Raw genomic sequence first — 16600 nt, 5'->3', positions numbered from 1 at the left:
GAAGCAGAGGAGAGCCTCTGGGTGTATCAGAAATCGACCCCTGTACCCTTTACTCCACTAATATGGTCCCCTTGAAGGTTTGAATGAAAACAAATGAGTGAATTCAGCCATTGATTGTGCCAGAAGGGCCATAGATGCCATCTTCTGGTCGAAATGCGTGAATGTATTCGCCGCAACCCTAACAATGCAGCTAAGAGATGACTTTTGCATGTGCATTGGCTTTACACTCATTATTGCAATGCATTATGGGATTGAATAAGTGCACTCAATAATGTCCCATGTGGTTTCAGATACCACGCAAAATGGCTGTATTGAGCACTAGAGAAGGGTATGGGGCAATTTTGGACACAACCTCTGTCTCTTCCTGTTGTGATATGATGATATTTATTGACTTGTGTTCATTAGACCATGATTATACATCTCTACAGAAAGTAAACTACATCATAAAATGTGGCTCTCCCAACACATTTGTTTTCTTCCAAAACCCAGTAAGCTGCCTATGTATGCGGCATTTTAAGGTTCCCAATGCTAAAGCTGTTCCAAAGGGTAGTTACTGTTATTATACTGCTTTTTAAAATTTTGCACAGAGAACGCAGTCTCATAATACACTGCAATGAGCTCAGTGAACATGTCCATTCGAGATAGCAGATGGCATGAAAACGTTGATTTTGTATTAGATTCAGTGTCTGTATATGTTCAGGTGTCTGTGTAGTTCACACTCTTTTAAGGGTGTGCCAGCTTTGCATGCAGAGGTTTTTAGGCTGATCTGTTGCATACAACAGTCTCTTTTTAGACTTTTAAGAACTTTTGAGAATAAGACGTGATACTAAAAGGTTCACTAGTAACTTAAGTTTTTTTTTTAGATGTCCCAATCAGACCAGCAGTTACAATTTTTACTTACTTTAACTCAGATGAATGATCAGTTTTAATTTAACCAAAACAAATTTTTATGCTCGAAAATATTTTTACAAAAAGAAAATTAGAAAATAAATAAAGAAATACCTCCATGAATTCATATTTATGCTTCAGATTTATTTGCAGTGGCAATGCAACACCGAAACACTTACATCATTATTATTGAGCTCTGCACTTTTGCAGAAGCTAGTTTGGCACTCAGATTATAATATACTCACAGATTTAGGCTTTTCAACCAATGTAATTATTGCGTTTAGTTTTTTAGAGTAATCCATCTTGCAATTTCTTTTTTAACCAGGCCTCATATTTTTCCACTGTTCAAAAAGCAAGTCTTAGTAGTGGTTGTGTTCTCAGCTGTCATTAAAAGGCCATTTCCTGTGTGGTGTATTTGCAGCCGGTGCTGGTCTCTGGGGTGCACAAGAAGCTCAACGCCAGCTTGTGGAAGGCAGAATCCTTCAACCAGGAGTTTGCCGACCACCAGGGAGACCTCTTGAACTGCAAGGATGGAGTAATGTCCAACTCAGGTGTCAAAGAATTCTGGGACGGCTTTGAAGATCTCACGAGTGAGTGCCACTTGAAGTAAACAAATGAGCAATTATCTTATTAATCGGCCTGTTTCTGTTTATGCTGATCATGCTTTCTCTGCAGAGCGGCCCAAGTCAAAAGATGGAGAAACTGTGGTGTATCGACTGAAAGACTGGCCTTCAGGGGAAGAGTTTATGGCTTTGATGCCCTCCAGGTACCACATTAACACAAGAACACAACATGCAGACATGCTAAGTAGCCCTTTAGCCATTGTTTTAGAGATTGCGAATGCTGTTTCATTTTGTCTTTCAATATTTCATTTGTATGTTCTGATCAAGCATAGCTCTGTTTTAGTCTTGTTTTAACATGTGCTTCATCTTATTGTGTAGGTATGACGATCTCATGAAGAACCTCCCAATACCTGAGTATTCAGACCCTGAAGGGAACCTCAACCTGGCCTCCCATCTGCCCTCCTTCTTTGTGCGGCCAGACCTTGGCCCGCGCCTCTGCTGTGCTTACGGTACTACTCTCTCACACACATATTTTTAGTTGTATTCATGGTGTTCATATTGCTCTGTTGTATTCATGGTTTTACTGTAGAAAATTAAATCATTTTATGAAAAAATATATTCAATTACTGGAGGGATCTCATGAAACCTGTCATATTTCACCCCACATGAAAATAAATAATAATTTACCTTTTATGTATTGTGACATTATTTTCATGACAATTTCCCCCCAAATTCTCATTAGTATGTATTATCTACATAGTATTTGTATATTATGGTAGCATTTGTTGTATTTTTTTTATTATGATTTATGATTTACCTATATGGTGAAAATTAAAAGTAAAAAAAAAAAAAAATCGTATTTTGATAACATGCTGAATATGGTGGTTATGATCTATATCTCAGGTGTGGCGGCATCTCAGGAGCAGGACTTCGGAACCGCTAACCTGCATATGGAGGTGTCGGACATCATCAGTGTGCTGGTTTATGTAGGAGTGGCCAAAGGGAATGGTGTCCTCTCCAAAACGGGTAAGCCTGAGGCCCGCTCACCACACAGCTGTCAACAGCCTGTCCGTTTAATTTAATTTTAATTTAATAATTTATGCATTTAGCAGACGTTTTTATCCAAAGCGACTTACAGTGCATTCAGGCTATACATTTTTTACCAGTATGTCCGTTTACTTGGTCAGACGTGATAGAGAAAGAGACGGAGGGGGAAAGCCTTCTGCAAGAGAAATGTTCCATAAACCTTTGAACTCAGAGGGGAAAAAAACAGATTTCCACCCTGGAAACAATGAAATGTAAAAGATGCATCTGGAAGGAGTTTTCCCTGCTAGTACATGGCCATAGCAGCACTAAAAGAGCTTTTCTCATCACTCATAAGAGTGAAAATGTAAAAACATGGAGGAATTTCACATATGATATATAATTATGGTATTAACTAAAAACCATTTGTAGTTTTGCATGACCACTGTGCTCTCTCTGATCATCTACAATCCTCTAATGGATGGCTACTACAGTAGATAGCCATGTGGGTCTGATGTTACATCTAAAGTAACAGGTCAGTGGTTCTCGACCTTTTTTGTTCCAGTGGTCCTCAACAGTGTTCGAAAGCCCAATGACCTTTGTTTCCCTTCGTTTATGATTTACTGGAAAAGGATGAAGGATACATTTTTTGAAATTATTTTGTACTCAATTTTTACCCAATAAAACATCTTAGAGTTTGGCCAAACTAGAAGAATGTATATTCATTATAAATATGGCCATGGCTTTTTATAACTTTATGAATTTACATGAATTTCCAGGCATAGAAATCACACTTTTAAAATTAGGCTTCCTCATATATCCAGGTTTTCCAAGACAGTGGAAAACTTCGCTCTTTAAAGGAAAAAAATTAATTGTTGAGGGGATGACTTAAAAATAAGAAATATCTTGTTGGAGCCGCAGCAGGAGGGGAGACCCGAGTTTGAATCACGGCTCGTGGTCCTTTCCGATCCCATCCCCCTCAGTTTCCCACTACTCTTTATATTCAATCTAAATACTTTCCCAGTCTTAAAGAAAGAAAGAAAATGTCTTGATTTTTTTGTTGTTTTTACCTATTTTAATGCTTGTTTTAAATCATTTCACATTTGTGTTCTGTCCTACTGGTGATTAATGTAAAATGAGGAGACATGAGGAGAATATATAAAAGCCAGACTCCCACACACACTCCTCGCCATTAATTTTTAAACATCACTCTGTCTTCAAAAGAGGATGGCACTCCCTGCCTTTATTCATTTCACATTTGTGTTCTGTTCTACTGGTGATTAATGTAAACTAAAACACAAAAAGAAGACTATATTTGTTGAGTGCGGATCATGGTTTTATGTACTGGTGTAGTTCACACTGATGTTCAACACGGGTCCAGTTGCTGAATAATGATGTGTAAATGATGTTGACATGCAAATGTGTTAAAGTGATGATGGTTGCAAAATCACAACCATGACTATTTCTGAACAACACATTTTTTGCATCTAAATTTCCAGTTGTAAGTTTATAAGTAATTTTGCATCGTGTCTCATGCCATCAGCTGCTCCTCCCTACTGTGATGGCCTTTCTGTTTTTATCCGCCGTCTCATGGGCAGACATGAGGAGAATATATAAAAGCCAGACTCCCACACACACTCCTCGCCATTAATTTTTAAACATCACTCTGTCTTCAAAAGAGGATGGCGCTCCCTGCCTTTATAAGAAATGAAGCTGACTGCGCGATGCGTTTGCTGTGTAACCGCATGAATGTGTTTGTGCCAAACACACAGGAGTGCTGAAGAGGCTGGAGGAGGAAGATTTGGATGACAACGTGAAGAAAAGATTAAAGGACTCAAGCGAGACTCCCGGAGCCTTGTGGCACATCTACACGAGCAAAGACGGCGAGAAGATTAAAGAGTTCCTGCACAAGGTTATTTTGATTATATTTCTCCCCTGATCTTGAAATAATACAGTGGATCATTGCAGTGACGCTCGCTCGCTCTCTCTCTCTCTCTCTCTCTCTCTGAGCGGGTGTCCTCATAAAACCTTTTGCAAGGAAGTTTTAAAGGATTCATTTCATGTTTTTCTGGAGTGTGCAGATCTTTAGGGCATATGCTGTTGTTCTTTAACTCAATGTTTGTGTGTAAATGATGTTGACATGCAAATGTGTTAAAGTGATGATGGTTGCAAAATCACAACCATGACTATTTCTGAACAACACATTTTTTGCATCTAAATTTCCAGTTGTAAGTTTATAAGTAATTTTGCATCGTGTCTCATGCCATCAGCTGCTCCTCCCTACTGTGATGGCCTTTCTGTTTTTATCCGCCGTCTCATGGGCGTTCTTTAACTCAATGTTTGTGTGTGTTTGGACATGGCAGTTGGCAAAAGAGCAGGGCGTGGAGATCCCAGTGGATCGCGACCCGATCTGTGAGGCCTGCTGGTACTTGAGCCGTAAGCTGCGTCAGCGGCTGCTGGAAGAATACGCCGTTCAGGGCTGGACTGTGGTGCAGTTTCTGGGTGATTCGGTCCTGATCCCTGCTGGAGCTCTGCACCAGGTCTGCATATTCTGCTCAAACCACTGATATCACATGAGCAAATCATGATATATACTACGTTCTGGGGCTTTTGTTGTGTTATTGATTATTCAGACCAAAAACCCCCACTTTATAGACATGGAAAGCAACAAAGTTCAGTTTTGTTTACAGTGTTGCTAAAAATTGTTAAAACACTTAAGCCACACTTTGTCTGAATATCTTTGAATTATTTAAAACATCAAAAAAAAAAAGGCTAATGCTTTTAACTTCACTTTAACCGTGTAAAGCCTGACATATGAAATAATAGTTAGAAAAATCTATTTATTCGAAATGAAATGGTTTATTGAATCAAAATAATAATAATAATAATAATAAAGGGTTTCATATGTGTAGAGTATCATATATGATACACCAACACCAGAGGCCCAAACTGAGCAAAAATATTATTGGTGCAGTTGTTGCTATTTATTTGGACAAAACGTAAGATGAAATTCTGACAGTTTGTAATGTAAATCAATGAGATCTTTATAACAATATAACTTAAGTAAAATGCATATAAATATAGGTTGTCAAACTCAATCTCCCAATAGTATGTCTTAGTAAGCTGAAATTTAAATGCTTAGCTTTATGATCAAAGCTCTGTAGTTGTGGGGGGCAAAACATAATGCAATGCAATACAGTGATGATTGAGAGATGAACAAATAAACGTTCCTCAGAAACCTGATGTATCATATTTGATAGCTTGATTTTAAATTTTTCAAAAAAATAATGTATGGATAATCAAGTAAACTTAAGTTGCTTCAGTTTAGTAAATGTTGTAATATTACTGACAATATAAAAGTCACTTACATTTACCAGTAAAGATTGGCAAAAGACCACGATCTGAAGGGAATGTTTTAACAATTATACTAAAAGGCATTTTACTTGCTAAATTATAATGTCAATCAGGTGACTGTAGGCATGTAGTAGATTGCATAATACAGGTTTTCAGCAAAACCACAATCACAGTCAAACTTCCTCTTTCTGACCTAGCTGAAGTTCCAGAGCACCATCATCTTTCTGATATTTGTCACATCACTGCGCACTCAGATTTGTGTGTCTCTCATCCGTACAGGTGCAAAACCTGCACAGCTGCGTCCAGGTGATCAACGACTTTGTCTCTCCGGAGCATGTGGTGCATTCGTTCCACTTAACCCAGGAACTCAGATCCTCCAAAGAGGAAATCAACTATGAAGATAAGCTACAGGTAGAGTTCAAACTGGAAATATTGCAACATGTCAACATTTTTGGGAATATAAAGGCCTGAGCTGGATCACAGTCTCTATGATTTGTTGCTCTTTAGATTGTTACACAAACATGCAGTCTGTTTACTTCCACTTGTGTTATAAACTCAAATACTCTCCTCACAACAGAACACATTTAATATGTATAGTTTCAGATGCATCGTTAGACATGAGATAGCATAAAAGTTACAAATATCAGGATTCACTGGGTCCTAAAAATGTCTTAAATTTAGTTTAAGGTCCTAAAAAGTTTTAAATATGTTAAATGCTGTAACAAATGTGGCGATACAACCTAATGTGATTATTAAATTTCAAAAGACAATGGTTTAATTAAATAAATGTGAGCGCTGCATGTTTGAAGATGCAGTGCTGTTACACGTTCTACAGGCACATGGATTCAGAGCAGTTTGCAGTCAATACCACACATGCACTGTATGCCAATATAGATTGCTTACGATCCACTACTGATGAATTTCCTTTATGATCTTTATACTGTGATATTTTGTAGGTGGTTGCAAGAGTGCACATCTTATCTCCCTCATGTTTTTGAATGAGCAGCTGGAAGTAGTAAAGCAAATACATTTCAAAATAAAAGTCCCAGTGAATTTTGGGCTCATTTATAATTAAAAGTCAAATTTTTTTTTGCATAGAAACATGAATTAAAATGATTAATTTGCAGTAAATTTGATGACTTAATTGGCAAATCATGTAATTAATTAAATTATAAATTTGAATCACTTGTCAGCCTTATATTTAACACATTCAGAATATAGATTTTATTAGTATTGGCACAATAATGTCATTTTTTTGCCTTTTTAAAAACACATTATTATCATTTTATTTGTAAAATCCAATATCAATCAACGTCTAATAGGGTATATGTCGAACATCACCTGACCAAACCCGGAAAATAGGTCTCATCGCTTCCGCTTGTCGGAGAACGTGTTAACAGCCGTATTAAATAATAGCGATATCTATGGACTTTTAAGATAATCAGTTAAACTAGCTAGCTGTTTTTATTGTTGACGTTTTATTCCATTTTTATATCTAAATGTGAAAAGAATTAAAAAAAAAAAAACTTTTAGATATCAGTCCGCATATGTGATGGACATCATTGGTATCTACGCTGAAGGCATCTTGAGTAAAACTGCTTCATATTTAACGAAGCATATGCAAAACGCTTGAACCGGAAGCGACGAGACCCGGTTAACAGAATACGGAAGTCTGTTGCGCATAACCCCTATTCATGTATTGATATATTAGTACCTAATTCAATTTCAATACATATGTGCAACACGTCTTGAATATTTTAAACGTTTAAACTTTGAGATAAATTGTATATTTTGGTTTTGTTGTCCATGCACAACAAAACCAAAATATACAATTTATCTCAAAGTTTAAAAGTTTTATCAAATTTGTATAGGTCTTAAAATTATATTTTAAAATCTCTGCAGACACACTGTGTGGAGGGAATTTTATTCTATATTTATATTATTAGTAGTTTTATTTGCTTTACTCTACTAAAGAGTGTTCTTTCTTCTCTAAGTTTGTCCTGAGATGAGAGATGACAGGAAATCTAAGTGCAAGACAAGTGTGAGACAGGAAAATGTTATGTCAGCTTTTTAGATGTCCTGGCTTCTTAGAAACGCATCTGGAGGACATAGTTAGACACCTTAAATGGACGTATAAGTTGAATATGCATTATGACTGGATGAGATCAAAGCATCCGCATTTGATGAAGGTATAAATGTTGAGTTGGGGTGTTGCCTCTTTGTCACTCTGCAGCCGTCTATATGACTGTTGACCTTTTTTTGCAAGAAAATAGATCTTCAAAAGACTTTTGTCTCATACTTTTATTGAAATAGAAAATTCCCACAACACCCCCAAATATGTTTGGGTGGCAGTTCAGTTTGGGGGACCGTTGCACTCTTAGTTTAGTGTTTGTGCTTCTCAGTTTCCTGATGTTTCTCAGCAATGCAGTCTGCCGGACGAACTTTCATCAGTTGCCATGCCATTTCAGACGTCTCTCATCAAGTCATGTGATTCTAACAGCCTGCCGTTTCTCTCAGGTCAAGAACATCTTTTACCACTGCGTGAAGGATGCTGTGGGGACATTAAAGAGGTGCTGCGCAGAGGAAGAGGAGGAGATGAACTCATGACACACTCGTCGACACGTTCCCCCAAATATGCACACTAACGCTCACGCCGCGAACCTCCAGTGCCAAGCAGAGAAAAACCACCAGTAAACTGTTTTTGTTACTGACACCATAGCAGTATAGGGCACCAGGATGACTGTGATTGACACGCCACACTTCTAAAGAGAATCTAGTGTTTGTTTGTCTGTTTGGTTTCGTTCCCCTTTTGTTCTTTCATACTGTATAGTTTCAGTGGAGAATCGTATTTATTTTTTAGGAGTTCTACGCTCTGTTCTCGATCAAATGTAAATGTGACTTGTACAGTTTGCTAATGGATTTCTGATGGCGCTCACTACTACTTTGGAGACTTGGAGTTACTGTGAGAGAGATCCGCTGTCTCGTGTCCTCATGCCATATCTTTTGAGAAAAAGAACTGCCAAACAATTGTAAACATTGTAAAGTTCTATTATGTAAAGAAAGACTTAACGAATAACACTTCAGCATTTTATTAAAAAGTATTCACTGTAAAATGGAGACATTTACAAAAAAAGTTGTAATTTATTCAAGAAAAACGGTCTTGTTTCTTCCTTTTTATGTTCAGATTTACTATGGCGAACTTTTGAAGTTCAGTGGAAAAAGCAAATCGTACTATGCTGTGTAAATTTATACATATATACATTCACTGATGTATTTTTTTAAACATGGCTTGCTTCAATTTCAAATTTTAAAGTGCAAGTGTTACATGCTTTGTACATTGAAGTTCAAAGGGGTTTTACATTTTCCATTAAAATGGATTTATCAAATATCTGGCTGCCTTTTGCTTTATTGACAAGATGAAAGGTTCAAATTATCTATAGGAGATATTCTGTGTTTGGCCATATATATATATATATATATATATATTCTCGTAATCAAAATGTGCTTCACCTCGAAAACTTTCTTTCTCGACTGACGTCACCAAAAAAAAAAATTTTAACCAATAGCCAAACAGTCAGATCTAGTGCTTGTTTAGTATGTAATGCCCACTTTTCACAAGCCAGTGTCTTATTGAGAAAATCAAATTCTGGATTTGCTGCCCAATAGACTTTGCCCACTTTTGAACACATGCTGTCATTCACAGATTGAACACCAGAGGAGGCTGTTGAGCTATTGTGGGAATTTAGAAATGATGCAATGTACACTCATTTGTAGTGCAGTCACTACCATTCTAAAGTCTCTCTGATAAAGAATCTTACAGTTTAATGATTTATACAAACCTTTAAAAAAAAAAAGAAAGAGTACAATTGTTTTTACATGTAGTACATTTTTCAAAATCAGTGACTAATTTAGACCCGTTTGCATTAGTGGGCAGTTAACATGAACTATGGCAAGTTTATGTGTAGCGTGACTATGCTATATTCCATTAAAAACAAATTAAAACATTCTTTTAAAATTATGAATGCAGCTTTTATGAGCTCCTGTTCAATAGACTGCATGGAATATTTGTACTATTGTAGTATATTTTCAATATACTGTATTAGAAATAGCTTACAAGCAGTTGGACAAACAACTCAAAAACAGATTTATGCTGCCACTTGTTAAAATCTTTAATGCTTGTCAGAACAAGTAAACTCTCAAAACAAAATAATACATAAATTCTTGTTTTCAATATCTTAATCATACATACGTACAGCTACCGTAGAACAGCCATTCATGCATCAAAACACTTTTGTCATATGATTTTCATTGTTTTTTAACATCACAAAACAAAATTTAAAATAAAAAAAACAATCTGATGCACCCTGATTACTGTGATAAACCAGTAATTAAACATTGAACTAAAAACAAAATAATAAAAAGAGCAAAATGTGGATTTGGTTCCCTCTTCATGACACAAATATAAGCCATAAATTCATCTCTTCCCAGGCGCGTCTGGCACATGTTGGTAAGCTTTTGATTAGTGTGAGGACCTGGTTTATTGTTAGAGCAAGGTATGATTGTGCAATCAGTTACCTGAAAATATTAACACCGTGATTCAGACAATCCTTGATTGAGGAGTACAGTACAAACGAAACTTCAAAACAACATCCTCAGTTCATTCAGACTTCACACAGGTCCAAAGAGCGAAGCTTTCAGGACATGTCCATTCCTATGCTGTTGGCATTGCGTCTGAAGACTGACACAGCGGAGCAGGAATTCAGAGAAGTCAGCGGAGATGAGAAACAACTGAATGAGTGATTCTGTAGCACTTGACATGATTATTGCTTATCGTTCCGAATGCAATAGACTCACTCATGTTCAGTCTCAAAATAAACCACAGCTGTTTTCGTTTTACAGGTTGCTACAAATCGTCCAGAGATGACATCATGCCTGGGGTTTGTACTAATTGCAATAAGGCAAAACAAGTGCTGCAAGCTGGTTATCAGTGTACGGAAACAGAATGCATAACTAATTGCATTGATGCCTCTTGGCTTCCTCTATGCCCTAAATCTGCGCTGTTGATAGACGACTGAAACGGCATAACCACAACATCAACATGGATGGTGCTGATCAACAGATACTGCACAAAACCCTCACACACTCACACATTATGAATGTAGTTCACAGTGTCTGTGTAGGAAATAGTTTTCGATTCAAAGTGGGATTTTGCAAGAGGCAAATTCACCTGCTGATAAAACGTCTGATAACACAGAATGTCCCTTTTCACTCGTACTTCATAACAAAAAACACGTTCGAAATGTTCAAAAAGGCACACATACTTCAAAAAGCGTGGTTTTCTTTCTTTGTGTATCCAATCGGTCGCGTGAACCGTCATTTCCGCCGCTGGGCTGCTTCACCGTGAATGTGCTTCCTCGGTGTGTTCGCTGGCACGCGATGGCGCTCGAAGTCTCCCTTTGGTGTGTGAGCGGTCACAGCTTCTTCCCGTCCAACAGCTCCTGCAGCTCCTGCTGGATGTCCTCAGGAAGCTCTAGGCCGGGCAGGTCTTCCAGAGGGATCTCCTGAGTGGGCATCTCCAGCGGAGGGAGCTGTGGGATGGGAATGTCCTTGGCCTTGCGCTCCTCGGCCGTCTGTGGAAGCACCCACAGCTCCGACCGCTCCACGAAGTCGGCATCAGCGTAGGGTTCCTTCTTCAGCCGTGCGTTCTCCGCCCGCAGCTGCTCGTTCTCCAGTTTCAGCTGCTCGTTTTCGGACACCAGTCGGTCCACCAGGTTGCGTAGACCGTCGATGGTGGTCTGCTGCTCTTCCAGACGGGTTTTGTCATCTTTCTGGGTTTTAGTGCCTGCGCAGGGCTCTGGGACAGTGCCTTTGTTCTTCAGGAGGTACAACCAGGTGTCATACTCGCGTTCAGAGGGTTGGGAGACGTCCGTGGCGGTTCCGCCCGGTTCTAGGTGGCGGCGTGGCGTTTGGTCCGAGGCGGGGACATGCTGGAGTGTTCTGGGCTTGTCCTCTCGCTTTGCTCGCTTCCATTGCTCCTCAATCAGCCTCTGCTGCTTGACGTGACTGTCCCTCTGAAGCTCCAGTGACAAGCGAGCCTACGCAGGAAAGAAACATCTCATTATCCACAATAAATAATAATGAAGAAAATGCAGGACACTGAGGACCGTATAGGCATACCTGTTCACACTCGGTGAGCTTCATGGCCTCCTTGAGAAGTTCTGTGGAGAAATGACGTTATGTTAAGTTATGTAAGCACACACATCCAGGGCTGGTTTCCAATCAGCGGTTGAGCCCAGTGCTACTCATAGATTATACAAGAATATTGTTTAGGCTCAAATTCGACTAGCCAAGCTTTGGCGTTCTTTGTGAGACAAACCTAAGGAGACTAAAGCCCTATTCTGAAGACAACTGTTTCTCGTGAGGATGGCTAGCCTGTGATTTTATGGCTGTTTGAATCCAGAATGTCGGAATGACCTACTGCGTTTTGACAAACACCAAGGTCGTGTGGTCATTTAAGTGCCGTCTGATTCCACATCTGTGACTTTAGAAGAAGGGAATCAATACAATCTTTTTGTAAATCCTTTTTGGCCACTGTCAAGCAGTGTAAGGTAACTTTCGCACTAACTTTTGAAAAAAACAAAGAAAAAAAAACCGTAAGCTTATGAAATACATTTAAAAAAAAAACATTTTTAAGATGTTTAAACATCCCTTCAAGAGTGAGTGCTGCACCTTTTTCAATTGATATGGCTTTTTTTTTGATCCAATGATCCAATCTGTTCTCGATGGACAAAATCAAGTCTTGCTCTCTACATTTTTTCTTGTTCAAGAAGAAAAGATCATTTCATGCCAACTTTAAGGCTTGCACAACTAATCATTTTACTAGTCAAACAAGGAGCCAGGTCAAATGTTTATCTAATGTAAATAAGAGTTTGTGTTCATTTATTTCTGCTTTTTTAAATGACATTCTTCATTTTTAGAGATAAAATGCAAGACAGAAAACCATTTACAATATAGTGCATCAATTTTTCTATGTATTTAACTAGAATATTTACATAATTAAATAACAAATAGGATATTGTTTTCCTATTATTAAAATAAATATGAATTAATTAATTAATTAATTGTCCAAGCAATAACACATTGTGTGTACTGTACACCTGACAATCATGTGTCTGACCACATTCCCAAGTTCACTGGATCACAGAACTAAATAAATCACCATCCGTACGCATACGTTTTATCACTGAGCTGTCATGTGACTTTACTTTCACAGAGAAACGATTAGTGTCTGAATAGAGCTTAAAACTGAAACCAACCTGCAGCTTTTCTGTGGCAGGAGATGGCATCTTCAAATTTCCCAGCGGCCAGCAAGCGCTCTGCTTTCCTGCACTGTTGATGGGCCTGAAAGAGATGACATTATTTCATTATGAGTTTGTTAACACGGTACAGATACAAGTATTCAGTGTTTACAGTGGGATCTGAGACCACACTGAACATCTGACAGTCAAAATCTAATTCAAACTTGGAAAGAAGTATATTTTTGACAATGATCATGTGAACTTTTTGTACAGATGGTCAGGTGTTCTTGCGTCCATTGATCCTTGTGAAAAAGAAGTGCACTAAATTGCATGTGTACTTGTAGTCTACTTCAAATCATAAAAGTACATTAAAAAAACTGTATTTGCAGATAATATAATATTAATGAAATAAAAGGCCACTTAAGTGTACTTTGTAATAACGTCAAATGAAACATTTTTATCTAAAGTACATTTTAATAATCATTTGTCAGCCTTTAAAGAAGTGCACTTATTCTGATGTGCTAACTAACACACTAAAGCACATGTGGGGTATTTGTGCTGCAGTGTGTGATTTGATATTACATTTCAAATTAATATATTTTAAATGCACTAAATTACATCATCATCATTACAAAACAAATACAAGATTCAACAGAAATGACATTGTCATGATGACACTGACATGAAATTTAGTTTACCATAAACACAGTACATTTAGCAGTACACTTTAAACATATTTCAAAGAGAAAGGAATTATGAAATTACACACAGAAATGCACTACTCGGGTGGGTCAAGTTTAACTACTTGCATTTAATATAAATTTAAAATATAATTTTTTTTTTTGTTTCAATTGGAAATAACATGCAATAAGTGTCCATAACTTTAAATTCAGTTTGTATTGAAGTATATTATAAAGCACATGTGGGGTATTTGTGCTGCAGTGTGTGATTTGATATTACATTTCAAATTAATATATTTTAAATGCACTAAATTACATCATCATCATTACAAAACAAATACAAGATTCAACAGAAATGACATTGTCATGATGACACTGACATGAAATTTAGTTTACCATAAACACAGTACATTTAGCAGTACACTTTAAACATATTTCAAAGAGAAAGGAATTATGAAATTACACACAGAAATGCACTACTCGGGTGGGTCAAGTTTAACTACTTGCATTTAATATAAATTTAAAATATAATATTTTTTTTTGTTTCAATTGGAAATAACATGCAATAAGTGTCCATAACTTTAAATTCAGTTTGTATTGAAGTTTATTATTTCAAGTATATTATTTCCATAATAAGTACTCTTTTTAAAAGCCCCCCCTTTTTCAACAATGGGGAAGATGGTCTTATGAATACTAACTAAATTTGAGTATATTATATATACCGGTAATATACATTTATTGTTTTTAATTCATTTCAGTTTATGAATTTATATTGACATTTATACCAACATAATATTACAATATCGGTGAGAGAGAAATCTCTAATCTTTGCTGCTTTGTTGTTATGCTGATAATATAATTTGCAAAGCAAAAATTTTATTCAACTTTAAAAAAAAAATAAATAATAATTTCATGATATAATCCCAATTTCAGGATTATATCATGAACAGCCAACAGTAACGTACTGCTATAAATCTAGGAAATAATAAATCTCTAGGAAATAACTAGGAAATAATAAATCACATTTCGAGTCATATGTCAGAGTGTGTGTGTGTGTGTGTTTGTTTGTTTGTTTAAAGGGGATCAGCTGTCAGCAGTAAATAAACACATATGGAGGCTAACTAAAACAGACTACATTAAAATAGCACACGGATTATACAGAGTCTTCACGTCACGGTTAAGTGAATTAAAAGCCCGGGTAAACTCTTCGCAGCTATATTTTAATTTGTTCAAAGATTAAATGCGGCTAAGCTAACAGCTGCTAGCATGCTAATGGGACTTGTAAACAGACACTTACGAGATTGAGAGGACTGTCCAGCACCTCCATTCCTTCATCAACTACAGCCTCAGCTACACGAGAGACTCATCGGCACATTATTGTCGTTATTCCGGGACCAGAGACTCTGCTTTCACCGGTTACTGATCCACTGCTGCAAGAGTCGAGCAAGAACAACAACAACTTCCCCCTCCGCGACGTCACCGCCGCGTCACACGTGACAACGCTTTTCTTTTCGTCTTTTCTACTTAGTAAATCACGCGAAATCATATCCCATTCATAACGAGTGGCATGATTTAGTATCAAACGTGTCTCATTAGATGAAACCATGTTCGAAATCTGTTCTGGAATGCTGTGGTGTTACATCACCACTAGAGGGCGCTTTTGTCCTTCAAATTCAATAATCACTAACAAATAAAGATGGCCGTTGTACCATAACAGTGCAAAGGAGTACTTTTTTTTAAGACATGTACCATGTTTTCTTTTTTGACCTGTACCTATAATATGAAGTACCTTGGAGTATCATATAAATATGTTTTATAAGCGTAAGTATTCCTTTCTAATGTCATTACAATGTTATGTAAATGACGTGAACGTGTACTTTAAAATAGCAACATAACAGCAAAGCAATACAGATAATAGTACATTTTTTTCTTGTTCTTTGCATATATTTTTGTCCCTGTTAACTATAGCATATTATTATTTTAGTATAAATATTAATATATTTTCATACATATATATATATATATATACACACACACACACACAAATAAACATACAATATAAATTAATATAACATATAAAAATCTATTTATTTTAATATACAAAGGCATTGATGGCATCTCTCCTTCAGTGCCTTTTTATTTGACTCTCTTATGTGCTGACCGTATGTCCCCATTTCTTATTTTTTGTTGTAAATGTTTGTTATTGCAATAAAAAAGACCAAAATAAGAAAGAAAATACATTAATAGCACATTTCACAAATAATTACAAAGAAACAGCAAGTAACACATTCAATTAAATATGAAATTTTGAAGTAGCAAGACTGAGATTGTATTTTCTTCTAAAATATACTCCAGTCATTTTTATTTATTTATTTATTTTACAGTGTATCGGTGTAATTACTTGGTCATTTAAAAGATGTAACTACAATGTAAAAACGTGTATGTAAACATTAAGTGCATTGTATCAAATGATTCATTTAAATGTTAGTACATAGTAGTAAGACATTTAATATAAAATGGGTCCCAATATAACATTTAAAGGAACACTCTGTGCAAGCAGGTGGTCACGTTGGTTATGTTGACGGAAGTTAGCCTATTTTCAGGCGCTGTGTAATATCATTGCGCCTGCTGCACCCATGGTACGGCAGCAAAGTTCCTTGGTTATTACACCGGAATGAGAGTATAGTTCCTAGTTCCTAGTTTCCGTCGGTCTTAGTACACGATGTAACTACAGAAGAGTCAAGCTTTAAATAGGAAAAATATAGAAACTCTTTGGTCATTTTTGAGCGAGATG

The 16600-nt window shown here is 36.8% G+C and overlaps 2 protein-coding genes across 2 annotated transcripts in view; one reads left to right on the top strand and one right to left on the bottom strand.

The window, feature by feature from the left end:
* LOC107739059 (probable JmjC domain-containing histone demethylation protein 2C) overlaps positions 1-8771 on the top strand; it is a gene marked incomplete at its 5' end in the record, with an annotated part of 156955 nt that extends 148184 nt beyond the window's left edge. The window contains 8 exons of the mRNA XM_016551034.1: positions 1310-1478; positions 1564-1654; positions 1830-1960; positions 2355-2477; positions 4247-4386; positions 4838-5014; positions 6108-6239; positions 8346-8771. Coding sequence (XP_016406520.1) covers positions 1310-1478; positions 1564-1654; positions 1830-1960; positions 2355-2477; positions 4247-4386; positions 4838-5014; positions 6108-6239; positions 8346-8435 — 1053 coding nt within the window. The remainder of the gene's footprint in view (positions 1-1309; positions 1479-1563; positions 1655-1829; positions 1961-2354; positions 2478-4246; positions 4387-4837; positions 5015-6107; positions 6240-8345) is intronic.
* A 1263-nt stretch (positions 8772-10034) lies between these two features.
* LOC107739050 (nuclear receptor-binding factor 2-like) lies at positions 10035-15421 on the bottom strand. The gene is made up of 4 exons (XM_016551019.1): positions 15104-15421; positions 13145-13229; positions 12006-12046; positions 10035-11923 (listed from the first exon to the last, which is right to left on the bottom strand). Exons 1-4 carry the CDS (start codon positions 15131-15133, stop codon positions 11300-11302), a joined length of 780 nt encoding a protein of 259 aa, XP_016406505.1. The 5' UTR covers positions 15134-15421; the 3' UTR covers positions 10035-11299.
* Between the last annotated feature and the right edge of the window lie 1179 nt (positions 15422-16600).

The sequence above is a fragment of the Sinocyclocheilus rhinocerous genome, unplaced genomic scaffold, assembly GCF_001515625.1.
Source record: "Sinocyclocheilus rhinocerous isolate Xijiao unplaced genomic scaffold, SAMN03320098_v1.1 scaffold1066, whole genome shotgun sequence".
NCBI classification, from domain to species: domain Eukaryota; kingdom Metazoa; phylum Chordata; class Actinopteri; order Cypriniformes; family Cyprinidae; genus Sinocyclocheilus; species Sinocyclocheilus rhinocerous.
Note: the sequence above shows the minus strand (reverse complement) of the source record. Positions and strands in the feature narration are given on the sequence as shown.